At 40.0% G+C, this 27,444-nt stretch overlaps 1 protein-coding gene across 3 annotated transcripts in view; it reads right to left on the bottom strand.

Annotated features, from left to right (window-relative positions):
• Ogt (O-linked N-acetylglucosamine (GlcNAc) transferase) overlaps nucleotides 1-21,348 on the bottom strand; it is a 43,274-nt gene extending 21,926 nt beyond the window's left edge. The window contains exons 1-6 of one of the 3 annotated variants that reach the window (XM_052171831.1): nucleotides 21,246-21,348; nucleotides 21,033-21,138; nucleotides 18,187-18,367; nucleotides 16,836-17,079; nucleotides 9,546-9,614; nucleotides 5,907-6,023 (exon numbers count right to left, since the gene is read on the bottom strand). In XM_052171831.1, the coding sequence (XP_052027791.1) occupies nucleotides 5,907-6,023; nucleotides 9,546-9,614; nucleotides 16,836-17,079; nucleotides 18,187-18,367; nucleotides 21,033-21,069 (648 nt within the window). In that variant the 5' untranslated portion in view covers nucleotides 21,070-21,138; nucleotides 21,246-21,348. Of the gene's footprint in view, nucleotides 1-5,906; nucleotides 6,024-9,545; nucleotides 9,615-16,835; nucleotides 17,080-18,186; nucleotides 18,368-21,032 lie in introns of all 3 variants that reach the window. The other 2 variants (XM_052171830.1, XM_052171832.1) reach the window with 2 other exon arrangements.
• Nucleotides 21,349-27,444: the final 6,096 nt, after the last annotated feature.

Raw genomic sequence — 27,444 nt, 5'->3', positions numbered from 1 at the left:
AATAGTAAATGCAAATTTAACACTGAAAGGTAATAAATAATTAAGTATTTTAAAGATCCTTAGAAACACTTCTTTACATAGATGACAAGTCTATCAGATAAAGATGTGACACATTTAGCTTAGACTATCTACTGTCATATAGATATCTACCCTGAAAACCTTTTGAACTTTTTGTTTTGAGGTAAAGTCTAACTCTGCTGTCAGCCCAAGCTATCTTAGAATTCAATATATATGAAAGTATGGCCCAGGAGTCACAGCAATCAATCCTCCTGTCTCAACCTCCCAAGGGCTGAGATTATAGGCATGAACCATACCTGCTCCTTTTAAATAAATTTTTTATGGAAAGTTTCAAAAATACACAAAAGCAGGGAAGACAATAAACCCATGTTTTGACTTACCATCTTTAATAATTCATAAATCATATTGGCTCTTATTAGTATATATTCTAACCTACTCCCCCTTTCTCCCAATAATTTAAGCAAATCTCAAATATCTCATCCCCTTTAAAATTATGAATCCTAGGGAGCAGACAAGAATGGTTTTTCTCTCCAACATAACCATACTACCATTACCATACCTTTAAAAATGAGTTGGGCATGGTGCCTTTAATTCCAGCATTTGGGAGGCAGGGGCAGAGGCAGAGATGGGTAGATCTCTATGAATCCAGACCAGCCTAGTCTACACAGCAAGTTTCAGGGCAGTGAAGTCATGGGGAATTTGTCAGGGGGCTAGGGTAGAGAAAGAGCTCAACAATTAAGAGCACAAAATGATCTTGCAGAGGACCTGAGTTCGGTTCTTAAATCCATTATCAGGAGACTCACAACCACCTGTAACTTCAGGTACAAGGGGTTCCAGCACTCTCTTCTGGCCTCCAATGGTACCTGTTCACGCATGTACACACCCACACCCACACATAATTAAAAATTTTAAATCTTTTAAAAATAAACAGAAAACGGTAACCCCAAATATCTAGTCAGTAACCCCATTTCTGATTAACTTCAATGAGTATCCAAGTAGGATCCACACAAGTTATCAACAAGCCTTAAAAGAAAAAAAGATATATTTATTTGATATACATGAGTACACTGTAACTGTCTTCAGACACCCCAGAAGAGGGCATCAGATCCCATTACAGATGGTTGTGAGCCACCATGTGGTTGCTGGGAACTGAACTCAGAACTTCTGGAAGAGCAGTCAGTGCTCTTAACCACTGAGCCATCTCTCCAGACCCATCAAGGAGGTTTTTAATTTCTTTTTTATTTCTTTTTTGAGACAAAGTCCTAGTTGTCCTAGAACTCACTATATAAACCAGACAGGTCTATATGTAGAACTCAAGAGATAGCTGCCTCTGCCTTCTGAGTACTTGGAACTAAAGTCATACGGTACCACCCAAGGGTATTTTTTTAAATTCTAGAAACACACATGCACACAAACACACAGAGAGATGGCTCAGCTGTTAAGAGTACTTGCTGTTCTTTCAGAGAACTGAAGTTTGGTTCCAATGCCCACATCACTGTGACTCACAACAACCTATTAACTCCAATCAAGAGATTGCACATCCTCCTGTTATCTCAATGAGCATCTGCACACGTGTGCAGGCACAGGCACAAATACATCATCAAATAAATATAATATAATGCAAAAAGAGCAGTAGGAATAGTCCTAAAAGAACTGCCCATCTCTTTTAATCATCCATGTATTTCATTTAAATCTCTTCTTTCACTCCTACACTTTGCTGAAAAGAAAACTCAGATCACTGTCCTATGCAAACTCATAGTTGACATTTTGCTGATGAAATTCCTCTGGTGTCTTTTAACATGTGTTACCCACTCCATACATTTCCTACAAACTTTTTTTTTCTTTTTCATTTATATGTATAGGTGTTTTGTTTGCATGTATATCTGTGCACTTGGGTTTCTGTTACCCTTGGAGAACAGAAGAGGGCTTCAGATCCCCTGGAACTAGAGTAATAAATGGTTGTAATGGCTGGAGAGATGGCTCAGCAGTTAAGAGCACTGACTGCTCTCCCGAAGGTCCTGAGTTCAAATCCCAGCAACCACATGGTGGCTCACAACCATCCATAATGAGATCTGATGCCCTCTTCTGGTGCATCTGAAGACAGCTACAGTGTACTCACTTAAATAAATAAATAAATCTTTAAAAAATAAATAAATAAATGGTTGTAAACTTCCATGTGTGTTCTAGGAATCAAACCTGGATCCTCTTGGGGGGAAAAAAAAAAAATCAGCCAATGTTCTTTTGTTTTCCTTTTTTTCAAGACAGGGTTTCTCTGTATAGCCCTGGCTGTCCTAAAGCTCACTCTGTAGACCAGGCTGGCCTCGAACTCAGAAATCCGCCTGCCTCTGCCTCCCAGAGTGCTAGAATTACAGGTGTGTGCCACCACGGCTAGCCAATATTCTTAAAACCCCCAAGCCATCTATCTATCTATCCTCTCAACCTATTAAAACTAGAAGCACAAAACCTATCTGTGTCTCCCCCAATACCTCCCCAAGATGTTTGTGTGTGTCTTAAGAATCACAATCCTTGGCCTTGCCCACACTAGACAAGCATCCTACCATGCAGCTACACACTCAGCCCTCATTTCCGTCATTTCCTTGAGCGGCAGCTCACAATGGAATTTAGTGCTATTCACAAGGAACAGCATCCAATGCTATCTTTCTTTGCCATTGTTAAATGTCTAAACCTATTAATGGTAATAGTCTACTGTTCCTTCATTTATTACATAGAATATTATTTATAAAGAGTTTTTCAAAGTGTATCTCAATGGTAGAATGCTTGTTCAGCATGTATAAAGCCTCAGGCTTGATTCCTTCCATTATATACAAAAACAAGCTTTGCCAGAACACCCCACCCCCAAAATGTATGCTAACTATGGGCACTGTATAGTTTGATTCAGTATATGCTGTAAAGATCAATCAAAACCAGGTGTGGTAGTATACACCTTTAATCCTAGTACTCCAAAGCCAGATGAAGGAATATAGCTGTGAGTTCTAGGCTAGCCTGGTCTACACAGTAAGCTCCAAAATAGCCTGTTTCAAAGATCCCCTAAGAGTGGAGTTACAAATGGTTGTAAGCTACCATGTGGGTGTTAGGAATTGAGCCTGGATCCCTAGAAAACCAGTCAAAGCTTTTAAACTTCTGAGCCATCTATCTAGCCTCTCATAAATTAAAGCTAGTAAAATAAATACCAAATAATAAATAAAACAAATCAAGGCCATATATATTCATCCCCTCAGGAACTTCCATTTATTTATTTATTTATTTATTCATTCATTCATTCATTCATTCATTCATTCATTCATTTATTTATTTATTTATTTGGTTTTTGGAGACAGGGTTTCTCTGCCTCTGCCGTCCAAGTGCTGGGATTACTGGCGTGCGCAACCACCGCCCGGTTGAACTTCCCTTTTTTAAAAATGTATGAACACTTAACAATCTATTCTCTTTTGGTTTTGGTTTTGAGATAGGATCTCACTCCATAGCCCTGGTCAGCTTGGACCTCAGAGATCTACCTGCCTTTGCTGGAGCTCACAGCATGTGCCATCACTTCCTGCCTTAAAAATCTATTCTTACCGGGCTTAGCAGTGCATGCCTATAAATCCCCCGCACTGAGGAGGTAACTGTTCCAGGCCAGTGTGGGATACATGTATGTATCAAATAAATATACATGAAAGGTTTTTAAAAATATTTTTGAAATTTTATTTTATTATTGTTGCTGTACTGTACACATGGATGGTGGAGCTCATCCATGCTAACTGCACATGTGGAAGCCTGAAGACAGCTCTGCGGTCAGTTTTCTCTTTCTACCTTGGGTTCTGGGGACTGAACTCAGGTTGTCATACAGGCTCATAGAGCAACCACTGTTACCCATTGAGTCACCTCACTAGTGCTCCTCAGAAATTTCCTTGCTCTCATGTGATTTGTCATAGAATCCTTCTGTATAGCCCAGGCCAGCTGTGAACTCTGATTTCTCCTGCTGTAAGCTCCCAAAATACTAGAATTATTAGCCTGTGGCAGCATATATGGATTTTCATTTTGCTTTGCTTTTTTTCTTCACAGTATATTTTGTCAAGTGAGACAATTTTTATGTTGCCCAGGCTCACTTTGAACTCCTGGGCTCAAACAACCATGTCTATCAATTTTGAAATATACCATACATACAAATGTGGTCACCATCCAGTATAATAAATAGCTAATTCCACAGTCAACTGCAAATTTATGTATAGCCTTAACCAATATTTTGATGCTCCTATTTCAACCCTATCCCCATTAGAACCTGTTACCTACCTTTTTACTATTTCTGTGAAACTGCTGAATGTGAAGGGTGTGTTGCACACGTGTTTGATGTAGATGTACACATTTGTGCATATGTACACGTATGTGGTAGTATACATGTGGATGCCAGAGATTGGAGCTGCTTTCCTCAACCATTTTTCACACTATCTTTGAGCCAAAGTCTCTCACTGAGCCTGGATCTCACCAATCTGGCTAGGCTAGCTGGCTGGCCACTGCACTCCAAGGATCCTACTACCTCTACCTTCCCAGCCCGATATTTTTTTAGACTATGACAACACATAGTATTTGGTCTGCTTGCATTAAGAATAAAGTACAGGGGGCCTGGAGAGATGGCTCAACAGTTAAAAGCACTGACTGCTCTTCTAAAGGTCCTGAGTTCAATCCTCAGCAACCACATGGTAACTCAGAACCATCTGACAAAATGAGATCTGACGCTGTCTTCTGGAGTGTCTGAAGACAGCTACAGTGTACTTACATACATTAAATAAATCTTTAAAAAAAAGAATAAAGCACAGGCAACAGAAAAAAAAACAAAAAAGAGAAATGCAATCATATAAAACTATACACAGCTAAGAAAAATATCAGAGTGAAACGGCAATTGATGGTAGCTAAAAATACTGCATGCCATACATCCGAGAAGGGACTAATATTAATAAAATGTGAGGGCCTAAACTCAAAGTAAAAGAGTAAATAAATTTTAAATTTGAAAAATAGGCCAAAACTCTGAATAGTTATTTCTCAAATAAAAGTCAGATGTGGTGGCACCCACCTCTAACACCAGCACTGAAGAGGCTAAGATAGAATTAAGTTCAAGATTTGGGGCTGGAGAGATTGATCAGAACTTAAGAGCATTAGCTGCTCTTAGAGGACCCTGGTTCAGTTCCCAGCACTCACATGGCGACAGAAAACACTTATACAAATAAAAAGTAAAAATGAGTCTTTAAAATGTTGAACTCAAACCCATCCTCAGCTATATGAGACCTTTTAAAAAAAAGAAAGAAAGAAAGAAAAAGCAAGCCAGTGCATGAATAAGTAAATAAGTGCTTCCTTGCTTCCTGGTCTGCTGCATTTCCTATTCCAGCCTTGGATCAGCCTTTCCATCAGGACTCTCGAAAGCCTACTCCTCTCCCTCAGGTCACTCTCCACAATGGATCCCTCTACAGCCTGGACTATTGCTTCACTCTGAAGAGATATCTACTCCTTTTAGGGAAAAGGGCATTGCAAACCAGACGGGAGTAGTTCATGCCTGTAGTCTAAGCACTCGGGAAGCTGAAGATGATTGTCAGTAGGCTAAGAGCCAACCTGAGCCACACAGTAAGTTCCAAGCCATTCTATTATACAGAGTAAGACCTTCTCTCAAATACACCAAGCTAACAGTGATAAAAAAAAATTTCAATTACTGAAGTATACTCTCAATACAATCTCAAATCTGCCCTACCATATGCTATCTGCAAATGCTGCAATACTGTCCAGAAAACAAAAATATTACATAGCTGGTTAAGTAAATGCCTATAATTTTCTTCTAGTAAAAATAAACATTTTATAGTACCAATAAACATTTCATAAAATATTAATTATTAATAACTAACCTTTTCAAAGTGATGAATCGCCAGCCAAATCTCCCCTTGTGCATTGAAAACACAGCCGAGATTACTCCAGGCTACTGCAAAGTTTGGTTGCGTCTCAATTGCTTTCAAATAACATGCCTTAGGAGGGTTTAATGAAAGAAGACGAGAGGGGAAGGAGATAAGGGGAAAGGGGAAAATTTGTAAAGGGGAAAAAAAAAAAGATTGGGGAGGGGGAAGAAGGTGATATCATTATTTCTTCTCTGACCAGCCAAAAGTGACCCTGCAGCATAGGCTCGCTTGCGCCAAAACTAATGCGCTGCCACAGCTGGCTGCTCCTGCGCCTGCGCCACCAGAACCCAAGTGCAAACCACCATGTTCAGTTCTGCCAACCAAGAGCAATCCTTATTTATCCCGGGACTCATCTGCGAGGTTGGACGCTGCTAAACACTACCGCCCGGCCAGACTCCTCTTATCTGGACACCTATATGGGCTCTAGAGATTATGATCAAGAGGACACCATGAAGTCTAAGCTACCCAGCCCACACTTTGCCAAAATGTGTTCTTGAAAAGTGCTAAATAAGAGATCACAGGAAAACCAAAACCAAAGCAAAAAATTTGTTCTTGAAAAGTGCTAAATAAGACATCACAGGAAAACCAAAACCAAAGCAAACAATAAAAACAAAACACGCACAAATCTCATAATCAAGTAAAACAGAAAAATAGAGAACAGGTTTCTTAAAGTAGGTATGGGGGAAAAGGCCTGTAATCTGAGCACTAAGAGGGTAGAAGAGGCAGGATGATCCTAAGTTCTAGCTCATCTCAGCTACTAAGTGAGCTGCAGGGTGATGATGAGACAAAGCAAACAACAGAAAACTTTCCTATACTACTTCCCCAAGTCTTCGATCTCTTGTCATGCATTTTGTTAGAAAACCAAAAAGCTGAGGAAACTGCTGCTCATAACAATGTTCTTTCTTAAGACCAAAAAGTAAGCTCGTGAGCCATACAAAAATGTTTCAGCTGAGTCAGTCATTATCACTTAGGCTTTACAGTTCAGACTCACCACACCCCTCTCTTCAGAGGAGGAAGAAAATAAAACCTCACATGACAGGATTGCACCTAGGTTGAGGTCCCTGTAATGCGAGCGCAAACATCGCTGGCGCCACCTAACAGCATCGCACTGCGCAGTCGCTGCGAACTGCTGCGCTACATAGAACACCCCTAGTCGCAGCAAACGGCCAACCAGATCCATTAATCTACTAGACAGGCTCATTGAGAATATTTGCTTAATGAGATTAGTTGGACTCAAGGTACGTTAAAACCCAATTTTATCCAAAAAGGCTACAGACTAGGACTGAGAGAGCCAGTCAATCAGATTATTCATCTAGTCAACCGTTCACAGGGGCTCATTCGCACGCAATGCGCATTAACGCTGCGCAGCCTTTGCGCTACTGCAGGGTCACAGCGCATCATCAGAAGAGCAGAATGCTGCAATCCAAACAAAGAAGAAAAAGGAAAAAAAATGAACAACAAGAAGAGTTAGAAGCTTTTACTAGTAAATTATCTAATAATTTTAATATCTTAATTAACTTTTACTTATTTTTGACAGAATTGTGGCTATAGTATAAAACATTCTTTTACATAACTTGCTTGTAAATAAAATTATTTTAAGCTGTTTCTGAAGCCACAAGACAGAAGATTCAGGCATGGAGGCAAATTGTTTTGCTGTGGCAGTTACAAACCCGTTACCATATTTCTCATCATGTGACTTTTCGGTGCGTTCCTTGCTGGAAGAGGAGGAGGAGGTTGTGTGTCTGCCCTAGATCCAGGCCTCGAGCTCCCTTCAGCGAGGCACCTTACGCATGGGATAGGAGGTTTCACCCACCTGAAACCTTCTAAATACAATATCAATGGTGAAAAACCAAAAACAAGAGAGAAAATAAAAACAAGATCATTAGTAAAAGTTCAACAAAGCAATTGAAATTCTTTGGATGTCTATTACATATGGGAATGAGGACAGTCTCAAGTCTGTAACATGGGAAACATGCAGAAGGGAGAGGGTTAATCAGGGCTATTGCATACAGCAGGGAGTTTTGCTGGAAGAAAGGCTCTTCACTTTCTACAAAGACAACTTAATTTTGATTCCATCTACTAGGAATACATGCTGGCTTGAATTTTCAAATGCACTGATTACAAAAGAAACACATTGCATTTCACTCAAGAGTATTTTCTGGTTTACTAAGTTCTCACAAAAAAAAAAAAAAACAAAAAACAAAAAAACAAAAACAAAAACAAAAACAAAAAAAAAACAGAATGACATTTTTCAAACTAGGTGTCTCCAGAGCTCTGAAATAAAGAAGTCAGCAACCTAAGGCAGGCGCAATGTCTCAGCCTAAACCGATGTCTAAAGCTGCAGTGAAGTGCAATTCATGTTAGCTGTCCGCTTGGTGGGGTGACAATTGATAGGAGCATAGCAAATATTTGTTCTAGAAATTACCAATCACTTTATCAGCTAAGATTGAAATTAACATAGCTCATCAGCTGGAAACCTACATAAGGTTAATCCATAGTGTTGGCAGAATTTATGAAGTTATTATGCACTTAAAACTAGTGCCTTTTTAACATTAGGTGGTGCTGAAAAGCCTTCTCCCTCCCTGGATGAGCAGTCAAACAGACAGCTACGCTGCGCATACACTCCACGCATTAGCATGCGCGTGGGGCTCAGAGCAACAGGTGGGAGTTTCAGAAGCATTCTGGTTTCTCCCCACTCCTCACCCCTGCAGCGCGGTTGCGTAAGGTGGCTTGTAACAAGACAACTGCATTTATAAATTTAATTGTAAATTATACCAAAAGCTTTAATTAACCCAACCTGGTGTTCAAATTCATTATTTGGAAACACAGAATGCTAAAAGCCACCTTTCCACTTTGGCAAGTTTTCTTTCGATCAGTCCATTTCTCAAACAAACCAGCTTTGTCCTTCTGACTTTTTTTTTTTTTAAGGAGGTGGGGTGGGGAGGAATAAAAGAAAAGGAAGTGAGGAGGAAAAAAGGTAGAGAACTAGGATTGGGGGAAAGGGGGAAGGAATTTGAGGAGGAAGTGGGGGCAAGAAGGGCAGGATGTTCCAATTATTAATTTGCAATGTTTTAACAGCCTTTCTTCCACTGTAAAGGGGTGAGGAAGATGAAGGGAGGAAGGTTAAATAAGAATTTTAAATGCCAGTATTACAGGGTAACATTTGGATGAAATTCTTCTCCACTTACAAGCCACAAAGGACTTAGAAGAGCAGCATTTTCAAAGGCACCTGCATCATATAGGCGTCTTGAGCCAAATCACAGGCACTCTGCTTGTCACTAGCAGGCAAGCCTCAGATTTGAAGGAATGTTATTGATTCCCACATAAGATCATGATGGAGCCCACTGTTATTAAAGATGCTCTAACTCAGTAGAAAGGCTCCACAAGGCTCACGCTCTTGCTTTACCCCCAGATTTAAAAGAGATTATGCCAAAAGCCTGGTCCTGCTCTAGTCTGAGGCGAGTCATGCCAATAGTTTTTCTCAGTTTCATAGGACTATTTTGTGAAGATAGCTCAATGAAGAGTTGAAGACTTGGCAAAAGGTATAGGTTTTCATAACTAATGCTTAAATGTGTTCTAGCAAATACCTACCTTGGCTTCTTCCAAGCGACCCAGGGCTTTGAGCAGGTTCCCCAGGTCACTGCGAACACAGTACAAATCCTAGAAACCCAGAGACAGTATCGTTAATTATACTGTTTCCTCATCAAAAATATCCCAACATCACATCTATGCATTTAGTTCTGTCATTTTAATGTCAATTAAGAGCAGCACTTGACAAATGTAAGCATAGGCCCACAACTCCTCCATCTAGTTCCCAGAAAATCTAAAACTAATTTGATGGTGAAAACCTAACCTGAACTTAAAATACATTGTTTATAGAATTGATTTCTCTTCTTAGTATAAATACTATGGTTTTTTTGGTTTTGTTTTGTTTTGTTTTTGTTTTTTAAGATTTGTAGCCGGGCGGTGATGGCGCACGCCTGTAATCCCAGCACTCTGGGAAGCAGAGGCAGGCGGATTTCTGAGTTCAAGGCCAGCCTGGTCTACAGAGTGAGTTCCAGGACAGCCAGGGCTACACAGAGAAACCCTGTCTCGAAAAAACCAAAAAAAAAAAAAATCTGTGAGTACACTTCAGACACACCAGAGGAGGGCATCAGATTCTATTACAGATGGTTGTGAGCCACCATGTGGTTGCTGGGAATTGAACTCAGGACCTCTGGAAGAGCAGCCAGTGCTCTTAATCACTGAGCCATCTCTCCAGCCCTGAATACTATCTTTAGCTGCTCAGATATAAATGTGTTTTGCTATCAGCTGCTGCTCCAGTCCTGGCTAAGAGATCTATATATAGTAGTTAGTAATATATGAGAGATCTATATATAGTAGTTATAATAGTGTTAGACACTACTGTCGAACATCCTTTCAAATGCATTCATTTGGCCTCATCAGTTTCAAACACAAGACTACAGGACCTTTCTCGAGCTCTCTCCTCTCCAAATGTCACCCTTTGGAAAAAATGATTGAATATTTATTCAACTGTTTTATTCAAGGTTATGATGAATCACTCCTGTATCAAGGACCAGAAATTTTCCACAGCAGAGAAAAACAGTGGTCCACTTAGCAAGTGATTACCTGTCAACAAACCGACCCTTTGGTTCTCAGGCTTATTTAGAAACCTTCACTTCTGCCTAGGCAAAAGGATTACCATCCAACCACAGCCTCAATCCTGCCACTAGATTACTCATTAGTATTAAGTGCCATCAGAGCCGAGTGGGTGAATAATGAAAGCGGTTGACTCTGCTTATTAGCAGCTCAATTGTGTTGCTAGTCCTGAGTCACTCACCAGTCTGTTCATCAGTATGACATGCTCAACAGACTGTAAGCTTAAATTTTTATTTGCAAAGTCTGCTTTTGTCAGTGGAATTTTTCAGTCAATAACAAGCAGAAATGATGGCAATATGAAGTAAGTTTATCATCCCAAACTGTTATGTGGGTGAAAGAACCTTAAATTAAATCCTACAAAGTGAAATTTTATCAAATAGTCTAAAGAATTATCATGTATATTATTCTTCCAGCAACTGATTAATGGGTAACAGAATGGGTTAGCTTTACTGATAAAGCTGTTTCTATACTGTACATCGTCAATCACTGGATGAACCAAGAAGTCTGCCAATAACGTAATGGCTGGCTAAACTGGGACAATTCCATGATCCACCTTAATTAGTGCTGTCCCTCAGGCAGTGACTGATGCTTTGGAAAGAGTAGGCCTATCTCTCCTCACAACCTTAAGCACAGGTTGATACAAATCCACAAAGCATCAATGTGTGCCAGATACAGTAGCATGCACTTGTAATCCCAGTGCTTGGGAAACTGAGGCAGGAAGTTCATGAGTTCAAGCCCCTACACCCCCATTCAGTAACATATAGTGTTCCAAGCCAGCTTGTACTATAGAATCACACACACTCTAATAGATGAGTGAGTGGGTGAGTGAATGAATAAATGAATGAATGAATAAATAAATAAAATAACCAAACAATTCACAGGTACCATTAATCTTATTACAGACTAATCATCTTCTGTGATTAGTCTAAGCACTTTGGAATCCCATTTGTATTCTGAGAAATAATGAATTTTATAGTCTTACTATCTACCTGTGTGTAGGTTTCCTTTGAACCTTATCAGGCTATGTTTAAATATCGAACCCAATGTGTTTATACAAGCTCCTTCTATTTTAGTGGGTGATAAGCATCTTTAGACTTTCACTAATTTCTATGGCTGCTCTGAGCCAAAAATTTCAGAATCACAATAACTAAGTGACTAGTGGCTGCATTTTTTTAGAAAGATTTATTCATTTCTTATGTGAGTACACTATAGCTGTCTTCAGACACACCAGAAGAGGGCATCAGATCCCATTACAGATGGTTGTGACCCACCATGTGGTTGCTGGGATTTGAACTCAGGACCTCTGGAAGAACAGTCAGTGCTCTTAACCATTGAGCTATCTCTCTGGTTCCATCTATATATCTTTACCCACTGTTAAATAATTTTACCAGTTAGTTTCTATAAACTCTTGGATGGATGATTAGCTATATTTAGTTTTATCATCTACATTCATCACTGCATACTCCAAGAAAAATAGATTATCTTATGAACTACCAATGTAGGTCAATTGGTAGAAAAATTATCTGGCATGCTAAAGGCCCTGTTCGCTCTCCAGAGCTGTAAAAAGATAAGAATAGACTATAAATACCTTCAAGGTTACAGTAAAAGAATAAGTCCACTTTAGGAAAAGGCAAAACATACCCTATTCAGTAGAAGGGTAGAATGGCTGAGACTAGAGCCCCACAGCAGAACATACCTGTTCTATAAAGCACTGAGTTTGATCCCTAGTATCACAAATATAAACAAAACAACTAACTCTTTTAGCAGCCATAGTGGCACTTGTCAATAATCCCAGCACTTGGGAGGTGGGAGCAGGATAATCACAAATTCAAGGTCATCCTTAGTTATATAATCAATCAGTTCAAGGCCAGCTTACACTAAGTGACAATCAGTCTCAAAGACAGTAAAACAGGACTGGAGAGATAGCTCAGTGGTTAAGAGCACATGCTGGTAAGTTCCATGCTGGTAAGCACATGCTGGTGAGTTCCAGGACAGCCAGGGCTATACAGAGAAACCCTGTCTCGAAAAAAACCAAATCCAAAAAACCAAAAAAAAAAAAAAAAAAAAACCAAAACAAAACAAACAAACAAAAAAAAAAAACATGTTCACATTACAGAATTTTAAAAACCAAAATAAACATAACCATGAAAGCCAAATGTAGACATGCATTCATGTGCATACATCTAATAAATACTTAATGACCATAAAATTCAAGAAAGTTACAATTCTCAAATAAAGTCCATTCAGACCCCTGCATCAGATTCAACTTTATCTGTCAAAATAGTACCTGCTAAGAGAATCACTTTGCTTAAATCTGGTTAGTTCTGCCCATCCCTAGTTAACAACTTTCATGAAAACCTTGATTTAATAAAAATGAAACATATTCAAAGGAGAGATTTAAGCTGGACCTTCATAACTTTGTTAAGTAGAGACTTAACAAAGGAATAGGGTATCAAAAACAAGGAAAACCCAGTATGACTAAAGGTAAAGAACCAGGAATAAGATGTTCTTGTATAACTAACTATCCTTCCCTAGTATAACAACTGCTTCCCAATTTTCCTCTTAATGTTCCACCTCTGGACCCCCTTGGCGTCCCTCTACATACACACATTGAGGAAAGCCAGGACGATAAAAACCTACAGTGCTTCTCAACTGCCTCTCAAATTACATTCAAACTCCACAGCCTCTATTCTTTTGAGATCTTCCCATTGACTCTGCTCTACTCCACTCCCGTCTTGTTACTACTTGACTCAGCACTTCAGCCTGGTGAGTCTACTTACTGTTTACCTTCCCACAGAATGCTTAGGTTCTTAGCAGCCTCTCAGGGGAATCTTCTGATTAATACCCTCCAACAATAATCACCCAAGGAGCTTACAACTTTTTTCTCTTCATAAGTCAGGTCTGTCTCACATGATAACCCCTCATGAACACATTCCCCAATTCCTCACCAAGCTTTGTACACAACAATCAGCACTTGAATATTTAAATGTGACCCTTGCCAAACAACCTTAACAAAAAGCAGAGTGGAGAGAAGTAGAAATGAAAGGTATTCTCATCATTCAGCTAGCTAGGACTCTTGCAGGAACAAAACCAACAGGACAGCAATACGTGGTGGGGTGTCAGCGGCTCTCAGCACAGTGTATCTACCATCAAAGCAGAAACAGCTTCTCAACAGCTTACACACTTAGCAACAGCAATTCAGGCTCACAGCTATCACACAAAGGAGAATTGTATGCATAATTTGTAAAGGAATTGCCAAGTACAGGCAATTCTAAGAGAACACCAGAAGAAACAGGACCTTAAAATATGACAAGCTAAAGTTTCAGCAAATGTATTAAGCCATAGAACATTATCGAAGGCAGATCCAAATATAAAAAAATATATATATAAAACGGCTCTAACTTCTATAATCAAGTCACAAACTAGCTTTTACCTTGGTGCATCTATAAACTTACAAGAGAAACACTGCTGAAAACTAGTAAAATGAGCCTGATGCTTTAATTTTTCACTTCTACAAAACTAAAATAACCTGAGTTTCTTTAATTCTCAGACTGTAAATAGCACCATTGATTCCAGCTCATACTACAGTAACAATGCATACAGCACAAAGAAAGAAACTGTAAGAAACAGACTCAAAACACAGGCAGCATTGAATTGGCAACAGGCATTTGACAGAAGTTTCACCTAGTTAGGATTAGATACGGAAAACTTAAAACACAACCACTGTGGTGTATTTAGACGAGATCCAGAGAGTTCATACAACCACATTTTCATTCTTATTGTGAAGAACAGAGACCCTACAAAAGACACACCAATGGGTGCAACAAAGTCCTGGGTTCTATCTACAGTACCACATGAACTGGGTGTGGTGGCACAGTCTATATCTCAACACTGGGGAAGCAGGGGCAGGAAAGAACTTTCAAGATTATCCTCAGCTACTTAGTGAGTTGGAGGCCAAACTAACAGAGACCTATTTGAAAGATCCCCTCTCAAAATAAACTTAACCAAGATCACAACTATGCAAGAGAGCCAAGCTCAAGTTTACAGTCAACAGGTTAAGGACAAACGAAGGAGAGGAATGTGACAACTGGGCACACAAGAGAAAGGTTTGTGCCTTAGGAAGAATCAATCCAAACCCCACAGGCAGCACATTTAAGGTTAGCTGTCTAAAACAAAATATTGCAAATACACTCTAATTCAAATATACACTGAATACCTCTGAAAGAATGAGAAATTACTCTCATTATCTCCAAGTCTATGCAGTTTCTCACTAGATTAAAAAGCACTGATTACTCTTCCAAAGGTCCTGAGTTCAAATCCCAGAAACCACACGGTGGCGCACAAACATCTGTAATGAGATCTGATGCCCTCCTCTGGTGTGTCTGAAGACAGCTACAATGTACTTACATAGAATAATATATAAATCTTAAAAAAAAAATTTAAAAATAATTGCTAAAAAGATATTAGGATGAAAAATGATCACAGCCTTGGCAAACTACTAAAAAATAAGCTTCAGTTTCCTAAACTATAAAACTGGAGTCAAAGTCAGGTAGTGGTGGTGCACACCTTCCGGTACTTGGGAGGCAGAGGTAGGTGGATTTCTGAGTTCGAGGCTAGCCTGGTTTACAGAGTGAGTTCCAGGATAGCCAGGGCTATACAGAGAAACCCTGTCTCAAAAAAACAAAAACAAAAACAAAAATAAAAAAACTGGAGTCAAGAGACAAGCTTATATATCTAATGGTTTCCTGGCTATGCTCAATAGCTGCCTTGGGGCAAGAAGGCCCTTTTTAGCTTTCATTTTTCATTCATGTCAACATTTGCTTTGATAAATCAACTTCAAGTTTCAACATCCACTTCACCACTGCTAGCTAGCTATGTGATCTCAAAAATGTTACATAACCCAAAGTCTACTAGGGTATTTATTATTGGCAAAACTAGAAATAATGCCATCCTCACCAAAGGATCATGATAAAGACTCAGATATTTATCTGAAGTAGCAGTATCTGAGCTTGTAAAAGACTTTCAATAATGGCAGTTAAAGCCGGGCAGTGGTGGTGCCCGCCTGTAATCCCAGCACTCTGGGAAGCAGAGGCAGGTGGATTTCTGAGTTTGGGGCCAGCCTGGTCTACAGAGTGAGTTCCAGGACAGCAAGGGCTATTCAAAGAAACCCTGTCTCAGAAAAAAAAAAAACAAATCCAAAAAAACCAAAAAAAAAAAAAAAAAAAAAGGCAGTTAATCATTAAGCACTTCCAGGGTGATTCCACCCTCAATGTCAACTTAGCTCAAGTTTATGCCAAGACCCATCCCCCATCCCTATCACTCACCTCTTGAAAAGTTTACAGCCACTTTCCCTTCATAACATCAACAGTTTCCTGGGCAATTTTTATATCCCTGGTTTTTTTTTTAAATTTTATTTTATTTTTGTTTTACACACTATAGTTTGATCTTTCACAGACTCTGATACTTGTTCTCCGAAAACACATGCAACTTAGATTTAAACTATTCAAAGTCTGGTCTAGATCTGAAATTGCCTTAATTCTACTACTTGTAACTATATTGGGGGGAGGTATTAAAAAACATTTTGTAGTCACTAATATACTAGCACCTTCAAAAACTTGTATATTACAGATTAAGACTGCCAGGCAGTGGTGGCGCACACCTTTAATCCCAGCACTTGGGAGGCAGAGGCAGACGGATTTCTGAATTCAAGAAACCAGCCTGATCTACAGAGTGAATTCCAGGACAGCCAGGGCTACACAGAGAAACCCTGCTTCAGAAAAACAAAATAACAAAAAACAAAGAAAAAAAAAACCCAAAACCAAAAAAAAAAAAAAAGTTAATACCTTTTACATATCATTCCCTAAGACCTTTTACCCAGCATTCCCTAAAATCAATAACTGCTATAAATACCCATTAGAATTTATCCAAAGTTCATTAAAACAGCACACAAACATCATATGTATTAAGCTTTAATTAGCATTATAATTTATGGAATTTTTTGTAAGGATAATTTTTATGCTTTTTAACTTCCTAAATAGGATGGATTTTTTTAATGTCATGCAGACCAAGTCAAAGCAATTTCATCATTTCAAGTACATAATAAACATCTCTCTCAACTCTTGACTTTCATGAAAAAAAAAACTATTGTCTGAAGTATCAACGGATGGTTGGTTGTCTTCTGGATTGCTGTGAAAGGAAAACAACTAATAACCAGTTACTTACAGGATTGTACTGAAGAGCAGAGACGTATGCTTGCACTGCTCCCTCCATGTCGCCTGCTGCTACCAAGGCTGCCGCCAGGTTAATATAACCATCAATGAAATCAGGCTTGAGCCGCAAGGCATGGCGATAATGCTCAATCGCTTCCTGCAACTGCCCTCTTTCCTTGTACACATTTCCCAAATTCGAATAGGCTTCTGCTAGAAGGGGATTCTGTTTAATTGCCAAGGTGCTAAAGTGAGCAGATCTGGAAAAGTGGAAAGTGTTGATGCAGGGATATGCATGTTAGAGCAAAGGAGGCATGGCTCATATGCAACTTAACAGTTCCCGAAAATCCTGTTCTATGGAACATTATCCTAGCACACAGCTGAAAAAAGTTTGAAAGCTAAAACTTTCCTAAGGTGACATTATCCAGATTTCATATAAGAAAGTTGGTTCTTATTTAAGAAAATTCTTATTAAAATCTACTACCAAACTGCCACTTTGTATAACATGATCATTAAGATTAAAAATAAAAAGCACGCCAGGCGGTGGTGGCGAACGCCTGTATTCCTAGCACTCTGGGAGGCAGAGGCAGGTGGATTTCTGAGTTCGATCGAGGCCAGCCTGGTCTACAGAGTGAGTTCCAGGACAGCCAGGGCTACACAGAGAAACCCTGCCTCGAAAAAACCAAATCAAAAAAAAAAAAAAAAAAAAAACCCAAAACCCCAAAAAATAAATAAATAAATAAATAAATAGCACATGACTCTTATTTTCCATTTGGTGGCAAGATTTAAAGACATACATCTTCAGCTGGGTAGTGGTGGCGCATGCCTTTAGTGCACTTGGGAGGCAGAGGCAGGTGGATTTCTGAGTTTGAGGCCAGCCTGCTCTACAGAATGAGTTCCAGGACAGCCAGGGATACACAGAGAAAACCTGTCTCGAAGAAAAAAAAAAAAGACACATATTCAAATGCTTAAGTGTGCCAAAGTGATAATTTACTAAAATAGCCACAGCACAAATTATTCTCTTTTGATTAATTCAATTAATCAAAATTGAACAAAATTGAAAAAAGCAACAATTTAATAAGGGTATTTCCAATCTGAGCTACATATACCCCTCCTACCAGAGTCCCTCAAGCTGACAGGTCTGTATGCTCAGATGTACACTAAAAATAATTACCTGAAAAGAATTTCCCCAAGTGGTAAAATCTGGGAGAAACTAGCAGCTAGGCATGTCAAAAGTGAGCAAAAGAGCACACATGCATTGGTGGCTCGGAAGAAACCCAGCACTGGAAAACGCTGATGTTCAAATATTTAATTATCATTTTTTAAGCTCACAGCACCAAGAGGCAGGTTACCCCAACATCTCCTACCTGTCCAGCCTTCGACACTGGAAGTGTATAGATGAAAGTAATAAAAGAACACCAGTATTGTCAGGCTCTTGTCTCCAGAGCTGCATGCAGTGTCTCTCAGCTGCCTCAAAATCTCCTGCCTGATATTCTCGATGTGCCAACTCAGCTAACCCTTGGAAGGAAAGCATACGTTTCGTTGGTTCTGGAGAATCATCAAAACATTTGAGGGAAGGAGGGGGGAAAACAAAAAGTTAGAAATGCAAACCAAAAAATGTAAAAATATGGTAAATTAAACTTAAAGATGAAAATGCTTGAAACTATGTAAAGCACTAGAGTGTTCTGCCTATTATTTAAAAGCCCAATCTACAGAATTGATCTCTTTCAAATTTGCCCATTATTGATACTTTCTTTTCTAAATTCCATAGGAATATTTACTTCCAAATAAGATTCCTTTCTTATATTTTGTACTTTTAGTTATAAATCATAGGTAGATTCACTAAAGTCACTAAACTAAGTTAGTATGCTGACACAAAACATTAAACATGAACTCTGCAAAAGTTACAAGGATTTACTGTCAGAATAACCTATTGCTAACAATACTTCATCTCACATTTCAAGCTGGACTGTGGGTGGGGACACCGGGTGTCTCTTTAACTCTTTATATTCATGTTTGGGAATCTTACAGCTTTCTTTTTTTTAAAAGAGCCAGACTGAGGAAAATGGCTGAAAGTCAAAGAGATACTTTTAAAGCAGGTGATAAACAAGATGAGTTAGCAGTCAAGGGCTAAAGCATTTAACGGGTTCATTTAAACAAAGATCCAAACGTTGTTCCTCTACTGGAAAGGACTCAGAAGACGACCAAATTAGCTAAATCCCACCCACGCTGCCTTACATTTTCTGCTGTGTTCATGGCTCTCACTGGAGGATTAAGACATTGAAAACAACTCTATTCAATAACCAGGCAACAATCTACAATTGGAATAGCTTTAAAATTCTGCAATATAAAACACGGGATAAAATATAACATAATAAATAATAAAAATGCTTTTGTTCTGAGGGACTTGGTTTAGTTAACATAATAAAAGCCAAAATTCAGGTGCATGTCTAAGGCTCAGCTGTAAACATTTATCTCCACAATAATACATTATTAGGAATTGAAGGATAACTCTCTCTAGTCTAGATGGTTAGAATGGGAAACCACAGATCTAATACTTAATTTTAACCAAGGTCAAGGGGACAAGCTCAAATTTGAGCCAAACTCTCCCATACTACCAGAGCAATTTCCTAACAGAATGCACATCTAACCGCAAAAACAAAGACCAGAAAGATTTGTGTCAAATCTGAGGCTGGAGCTAGAAGATCAACTAGAAAATTACATTTTAGACAAGAACATAGTACTTTCTAGCTCCTAAATTTAGCACATTATCTGTCACTTTTCAAAGTAGCTTATCTGCTCTTTTAATACTGGAAATGACCATTTCTTCAAATAAAGTTAACAGTCAGAAAAGGGCAAACTCTTACAAAAACCTAACACAGAATCTTAAATTTTTGAAAATCACGATGGGAAAATGGAAAGGTGAAAATCGGACTATTATTGATCCCATTCCCGTCAATTATGGATGAGATACTATTTTAGAGTCATCTATTTATCGCACAATGTTCAAAATCGTCAACTAAAACATAGACACTGCTAAACAATAAAAACAATAACCTCTCGGGAACCTTAGAACTGTAGTCTGGTTCCCCACTCCCTCCCGCCCCAAACAGCCTCAATCTGGAAAGGCAGTTGAAGGACACTCCTACAATTTGGTTGTTTTCTTATTTTCTGTAGCACAGGCTTGGGAATGAATCGTCGAAAAGGGGCAACCGCTTTGCACTTGTGCAGCTACACTCCAGTTGCTTTACAAACTCTTCAAGCAAGGATGGAAACTTAAAAAAAAAAAAAAAAAAGCACACCCTATGAATAAAGAGATACTGGGCTAAAGAATAGGGATGAAAACCCAGAGGCTGCGGCGGAGGAATACATGGAGAAAGTAACACAAAGAGAGAATTAGGGGGGCGGGCAGGGTGGTCAACGCCAAGCAACGCACCGAGGTGGTTTCTTCCCTAAGGATAAGAAACGACCGTCGGGCTGGCACGTTCGCAGGGGAAGGGTGTGGTTGCAACAAGCAGGGAGGGCTGACGGGGTAGGAAACTCGGGACTGGGGCAGCGGGTGCAATCGGGTGATGGCTAAGAGAACCCCTGGAAATTTCCAACCTAAATCGGGGCCGCTCAACCCAAGAACACCAGAAGGCGCTGCCCCGGCGGGGTGCGAGCTCAAGTAGCTCTTCTTGATGATACTTGGAAGCACATCGAGGAGCTTTCGCTAGTCATTGCCTGATGCAAAGTGAGGCTAGAATTACACCGAAATAGCATCCCCGCCCTAGACTGGCAGAGGGGGACCAAATGTGGTCAAGGGAGAGGGGCTTTGGGGAGATGGAAGTGCACGGGAGGGAGCGACCAGCTGAAATTGAGGGAGAAAGCAGTTGCGATGGAGACAGAAAGAGCAGGGATTCCAATGCAGCCCATTCCAAGACACACTAAGCGCGCACGTGTGCTACAGAATCGTCCCGAGAGAGAAGGCTACAACACTGATGGGATAAAGCAACAACGAAAAAGCCCCCAAGCAAACAAAATGTAAGCAAGCAACTAGGGAATGTTTACGGAACGGACGGCAGCACCAACCCCGATCAGATCGCGGTAGAACTCAAGAGAGCTCAATAACGCCACTGATGTAATGGGGATGGTTAGAGGGAAGTAATGAGAGATACAAGACGGCACCAGACCCCAAAGGGACGTCTGCCAGAGTAGAACGGGACACTGGTACCTGTGCTGTCGGCCACGTTGCCCACGGAAGACGCCATCTGGAGCTTCTTGAGATAGAACAAGGGGGTAATTTACTTCTACTGCCGCCACTACTGACAAGAATGGTTCTAGAGGTAGCAGAAAAAGGGCAGCAGCCGTATCAGTGTTTTGGAAGTCTTAGGGGGCGGCAGAATATACTGAACTCGAATCTTAGGAACTCTTGTTAGACATCTACCTCTCACTGTCTTGAAATGGCGGCGACGGCTCCTCGACCGAAACAACACAGGCCGGCCGGAACTACTTTCTGTTACAATCAAGTACCCCGCGGAGGTAGCGCGTAACGAGACTACCGACAAAGTGACTGTGATCAAAGTCATTTGCTCTTACGTAACCTTCCGCCCAAGGTCCATTGCGACAAACATGACTATAAAGAGCGCATGCGACAACCCTATCTAGGCAACTCCGGGTTAAGGGCTCCCTGTGGGGCAAGAGCCTGCAAGTTTTTAAGAGTAAGGCGGAAGCGCAAAAAAATGCCCGTCGATTACATTTTTTTTTTTTTTTTTTTTTTTTTTTTGGCAAGCGCTAAAGTAGGAGTCTACTACCTGGTCAATGATGTCGATGTTAGTTAGAATGTCAGAGCGTCTAGAAAAGTTTAATATATCCACTCGAAAGAAAATGGGTAGTTTACACGTCCAACGTGTTAGTTCTAAGAAAGTAAATGCGAATATTTGCGTTTCAAAGACAGAGCTGTTCAAAACGATGGGGGAGCCGGTTCTGATTTGAATGCTTTTTGATTCAGACTCCACCCGTGAATTTAAGTACTTTGATGAGAAAAACAGATACTCTCCATGAGCTGAGTGAACCCAAACCTGTTCGATTTGAACCATAGAGCCCAAAAATTCTAAATCGTTTGTGAGATTCGGTTTAGTAACAAGGTGAATGTTCAATTATTCAGGGACCTACTACACGTTTGCATGCCAAAAGCAACCACAGAAATGTTAAAGAGGATTCGTTTTCCTCTAAATTCCTGATTCTGAATTGTGACTTCATTTCACCCAAATCATTAAGGTCTGAACTTAAATTAAAGCAATTCAACAATGCTAAATGTGTTCCTTTGCCTTCTGCCTAAACCACACATCTACACTGAATTTCGAATTCCCTTCCTTTAACAAAACAGCTCTTAGGATCCTCTTGTGGTTTCAAGCCCAGCTGTGGACATTTTTGTCACATTGTTATTAATTTATATTTCCTGTCTTGTTCCTTGAAAATTTTAAGATAGCTCATCATGTCACTAAGTGATTATTACAAGCCACTAGGGACTATAGTTAGATCTCTTAGAGCCTTTCTGTTTCAAAACTCTGATGTAGGAAAAATTAGTGAGCTTGTGTAAAAATGTTTGCTGTCTAGTTCCTTGGTGAAATAAGAAAAAATATTCAAAAGTTGCTTCAATTCCTTGAAATCACCAAACAACCTATGAACTATGGGATTCTGAGTGCAGAGAAAGTTGATAATATTGTTAATTTCTTCTGCCCCACAGAATCACAACATGTAGTGAAAAAGAAAGTTTGCCATACAAACTCTCCTGGACATTGATTGACCTTATCTTTTCATTTGCTATACCTGACAAGCCCCTCTCCCACCAAGTGCTTCACCTTTGGTGAATGCACTCAGCTTTCCTGCATTAAGTACAGGCATCTCAGATTCTTCAAGCAGATGTTTAGGCCTTCTTGATGAGTGCATAATAGTTAATTAAGTAAAAGTCGTTAAATGTCAGGTCATGCTCCCAGTCAGATAGCTATTTGACTCATAGAAAACTGGTCTGGGGTTCCCTCATCTGAAAAAGGAGTCTCATGCTGCTATGAAAAAGTGGATTGTGACGCTTATGTAACTCAGGAAGAAAAACTCCTTCAAAGAATTGGTCCAGGAGCCTCCAATAATAGTACCTTGGTGATTTGGTTCCAGGGATTCACCAGGCAAGCATACATTCTTCAGTCAGTAAATCAACATTTACTAAAATCTCTATATTCAAGGCACTGTGACAAACATAAAATGAAAAAGACAAACTCTTTGCCCTCAAGGAATTTCAAGTCTGCTTAAGTAGACCCAAAATGTTGCTTAAGAATAATACTGAGGATTATTTTAATGAAGTCCATTTGACTCTGTTGTCTGGAAAGGGAATCTCAGACTAGAGAGGGTCTGACAACGGAGGCTGGCACTGGGTATTGCTGGGAATGTGGTGCTTCTGTACTCCTTTCAATTTTTTTTATTCTAGTTACTCTTTTCTTCTTTTCCTTTTTTATGCAGCAAGTTGAAATTTGGAGTCCTTTGTAAAATACATCAACTGCTTCCATGCTAGTTCCAAACTCCAATATTCTAACACCATTTCCTGTGCAACAGTTCCCTAGCCTTTGTAGCATCCCCCAGAAGTCTGCTAATTTAAAGCGCACTTTTTGCAGCAATACCATGAGCGCTGGAGATGTGCATCTAGTTGCAGTCACTGGAAGATTGCCCCAGAGGATAGAGGAAGCTGAACAGAATCCACTGGCACAGCGCCCCGGGCTCTCCAGATGCGTGGGGTACCATTCTAGAGCCCCTAGGATTTGGTAACTACTCACAAAAAAAGAAAACTGGTCTTGAAACCTTCCAGAAAGAAAGAAAAAAGCTTCCAAAATATTTTAGTGTATTTATTATTGTTATGGGGGCGGGGCGAGGGTGCCACAGTGTATATGCGAAGGTATGGGCGCGGAAGTCAAAGGAAAACTTTGTGACATTCACTCTGCATTTGGGGATTGAACGCAGGCCACCAACCAGCCTTACACAGCAAGCTCCTTTGCCTGCTGAACCATCTCACTGGCCTCCCCCATTTTTTTTCAACTTGGAATAAGATTAAAGAAAACTAAACTGGTTTATGATAGTATAACCAACATAGCCAGTGAACTTGGGAAATGAGAATTTCTTATTTGGTGGCTGCTGTGCTGAAAACAGTAGCCACCTGGAAAAACAACAGTGAAAACGTAGGAAAAAAACAACACAGCTGTAACTTCTAAAGGCTTAGAGATACATTAGGAAAGGTACCTTTCTGCAAAACAAAAGAGAAGAGGCCTGGGAAGGCACCCTCCTGTGCTCTAATCAAGGGGAGTACTTCTCTCAGGCGCCAGTAGGCTTTAAAGATTTGAGAAAAATAAAGATGTCAGGACTCAAAGGCCAGTTAAGGTCCACCTCCCTCTTCAATCATCACTTGCTTCCTTGATCTATAACCTCTATGATAAGGCAAAGCTGAAAATTCCTTCGGGCCTGGAATTCCAGCACTTAGGAGGTTGAAGGGATCCTACCGTCTCTACCCAGGGCTACATAAATGAGTTCCAGATTAGACCGGATTACAATGTGGGATCCGCTTCAAAAAGAGAACAAAACAAAAAGTGAGAAGTCAAAACCTTGATTGGTCCTTCCAATTCCGGTCTATCATGTAATGTTGTCCAAAAAAGATGTTCACGGTCTACAGCCTGAAACTGTTTACAAAGGGGAACCAACCGAGGAACACTAAATAAATCCACTAAAGAGCTCAGGATCTCAAAACAGAGACTTGAGTCTTCTTATGGCGATGTGCCTGTGGCAGTATTTTCTGTGCTTATGGATGAGAGGCTATTGTCCGCTCGGCTATCTTCCTGATTCATCTCAAGTGGGAGTAACTCTTCTCTCAAAAAGAGAATCATGGTATATTTATTTGCACCAAGATTTTTATTGCAGAGCCCTGAAATGAGTCATGCTGTCCCACTAATCTTACCTCCCACTACCTCCAAGCAAATCCAAAGGAGCTCTGAGAGTTCTCCAGCCCAGAATCTGTATGTCTGAAAGTAGGTGCTATCCTTCTGGTTTTGATCCTGACTCTCTTCCTGTGATTTCAGTGGAGGGATGATCATATGACACTGAGAAACCTTCCTGAGGGGCTGAAAGAAACTTGCAAAGAAAAGGATAGGAGTGGGGGCAGATCGCACTAGAAGGCAGACAATAGCACAGGTGCTAGACAGTTCTTTTGTTGTTCTTTCTGGGTGGCTCTGATGAGCATTGATTTTTTTTTTTTAAGCTTGAACTTTCATGTCCATGGGAAACACTTCACAGTAGAATGGAACACTCAAAAGGCAGATTGGGCTTTCATGAACAACCAGATGTAGAAGGACAATTGGTTGGTCTAATTGAACATTCAACAAGGGGCTCTAGAAATAGAGCTTTTTGTTATTCAGGACCTACTTTGTCTGAATGTACAATTTCCTCTTAGATTGGCCAATGCAATATCACCATTCGTGTGCCATTTGCATAATGTCAACACATCCTAATAGACTTATTTACAAATCTACCTTACCAAAGTGAAGGACTTTCTAGTACTGCTGAATGATTGTAGGAAAAAAACCCTGCACCTTTCACTTTGTGATTAAGAAAAAGAGATTGAAGCAGAGGTAATGAACTTTCAGTGCTCTAGAAATCTTTTGCTGCTGGAACTATTTCAGATGTATATATATATATATATATATATATATATATATACACATATGAAATTTTAATCACTGTCCTGAGAGACACATCGTTTTGATGTTGTTTTTGGCTATTTTTTTTTTCTGAGACCTGTGTAGCTCTGGCTGTCCTGGAACTCACTCTGTAGACCAGGCTAGCCTTGAACTCCAACTACCTCTGTCTCCCAAGTGCTGGGAATAAAGGTATGTGCCACCATACCCAGCCAGCTGTTTTGTCTCTTTAAGAAGGAAAATCTTATGATATTTGAAGTATGAACTATCATTTTGGAATGTGCAGAACAAACAATACAGATCACTATATTCTACTTTATTCCTCCTAGTCCTTTGCTCCTCTATTATGATTTTTTTAATTTGTTGGAAGCACATTTCATGGGTATCCAACAAGAAGTTAAATAAAAATTTTAAACTAAACATTGTCTCTTTTAGGTAGCCATATCTATTTATGTATTTTGAGACAGGGTTTTTCTATGTAATCCTTGCTGTGTAGCCCTGATTTACCTCAAACTCAAAGAGATCCTGAGGTTAAAGACTCGTGCTATCAACAACAGGCTATCACTTGTTTTTGTTTTGTTTAGTTTTGTTGGGGTTTGTTTGTTTGTTTGTTTGTTGAGACAGGGTTTCTCTGTGTAGCCCTGGCTGTCCTGGAACTCACTCTGTAGATCAGGCTGGCCTCGAACTCAAAGATCTGTCTGACTCTGCCTCCTGAGTGTTTATAATAAACACAGCATAGCTGGGCGGTGGTAGCACACACTTTTGATGCAAGCACTCAGGAGGCAGAGGCAGGTGGATTTCTGAGTTCGAGGCCAGCCTGGTCTACAGAGTGAGTTCCAGGACAGCCAAGGCTACACAGAGAAACCCTGTCTTGAAAAAACAAATATTAATTAATTCATTAACTAAATTTAAAAATAAACAGAGAATATTAGTACCTACTTGTAATCCCAGAGACAGGGCAGGAGGGTAAGGAGTTCAAGGTCTTTATCTATGCAGAGATGGAAGCCAGCCTGGGCTATGCAGACAGATCCAGTCTCAAAAATAACCCACTTTGAGAAGTTGAATTTTTCTGTGCTTACATTTTCATCTATGCTTTGTGCATTGTTAAATCTTGCCAGTATAAGAAGGATCAGTGATTGCAGCAGTGAAAGACAAAGGCAGCAAGAGTTGCAAGTTCAAGGCCAGCCTGGCCTTCTAGCGAGTTACAGGCCAGCCCAGGTACACTGTAAGACCTCACCTCAAGAGATATCATAAATGTATGCCAACAAAGTAGCAAATGATGCCTTTTCTGCTGTTAAACTAAAACAAATGAGCCCAACACAGAAAAACAACATGAATTACCTCCCAAGAAACTAGATAGGGGGTTCAGTAGAGCATGCCTGTAGCCCAGCCACTCTACAGGCTGAGACAACCATGGAGGGGGATTTCAGGATAGCCTGAGCTACGGTGCATGCCTTTAGTCCCTACACACAGAGGCAAAGGCAGGCTCTGAGAGTTCAAGGGTAACCTGGTCTATATAGCAAGTTTCAGGTAAGCCTGGGCTACACACAATGAGAGTGTTTCAAAAAAGGGTGGGGGGTGTAAGAGTGGCATGGAAGAGACGGCTTGGTGGTTAAGGGCATGCACTGCTTTTCCAGGGCACCAGAACTCAATTGCCAGCACCCGTATCAGGTGGCTCACAACTATCTGCATAGCTCCTGCTCCATGGGCCTTCATGAACACCTGCACTCACAGGCACACTCACAGGCACACTCACGTGCACATAAGATTGTTTTAAGTGTAAATACATACAGAGATAAAAAAATTTAAAAATAGTTCCTATTTTTTTTAATTTAGTAATTTGAGGTCATTTATTCCCTCTGAATCATTCTTCAGGAGGACAATCAGTTGCTATTTTCAAAAGCACAGCCTTGC

This window comes from Apodemus sylvaticus, chromosome X (assembly GCF_947179515.1).
Source record: "Apodemus sylvaticus chromosome X, mApoSyl1.1, whole genome shotgun sequence".
NCBI lineage: Eukaryota > Metazoa > Chordata > Mammalia > Rodentia > Muridae > Apodemus > Apodemus sylvaticus.
The sequence above is the reverse complement of the archived record's forward strand: the minus strand, read 5'-3'. Positions and strand labels throughout refer to the sequence as shown.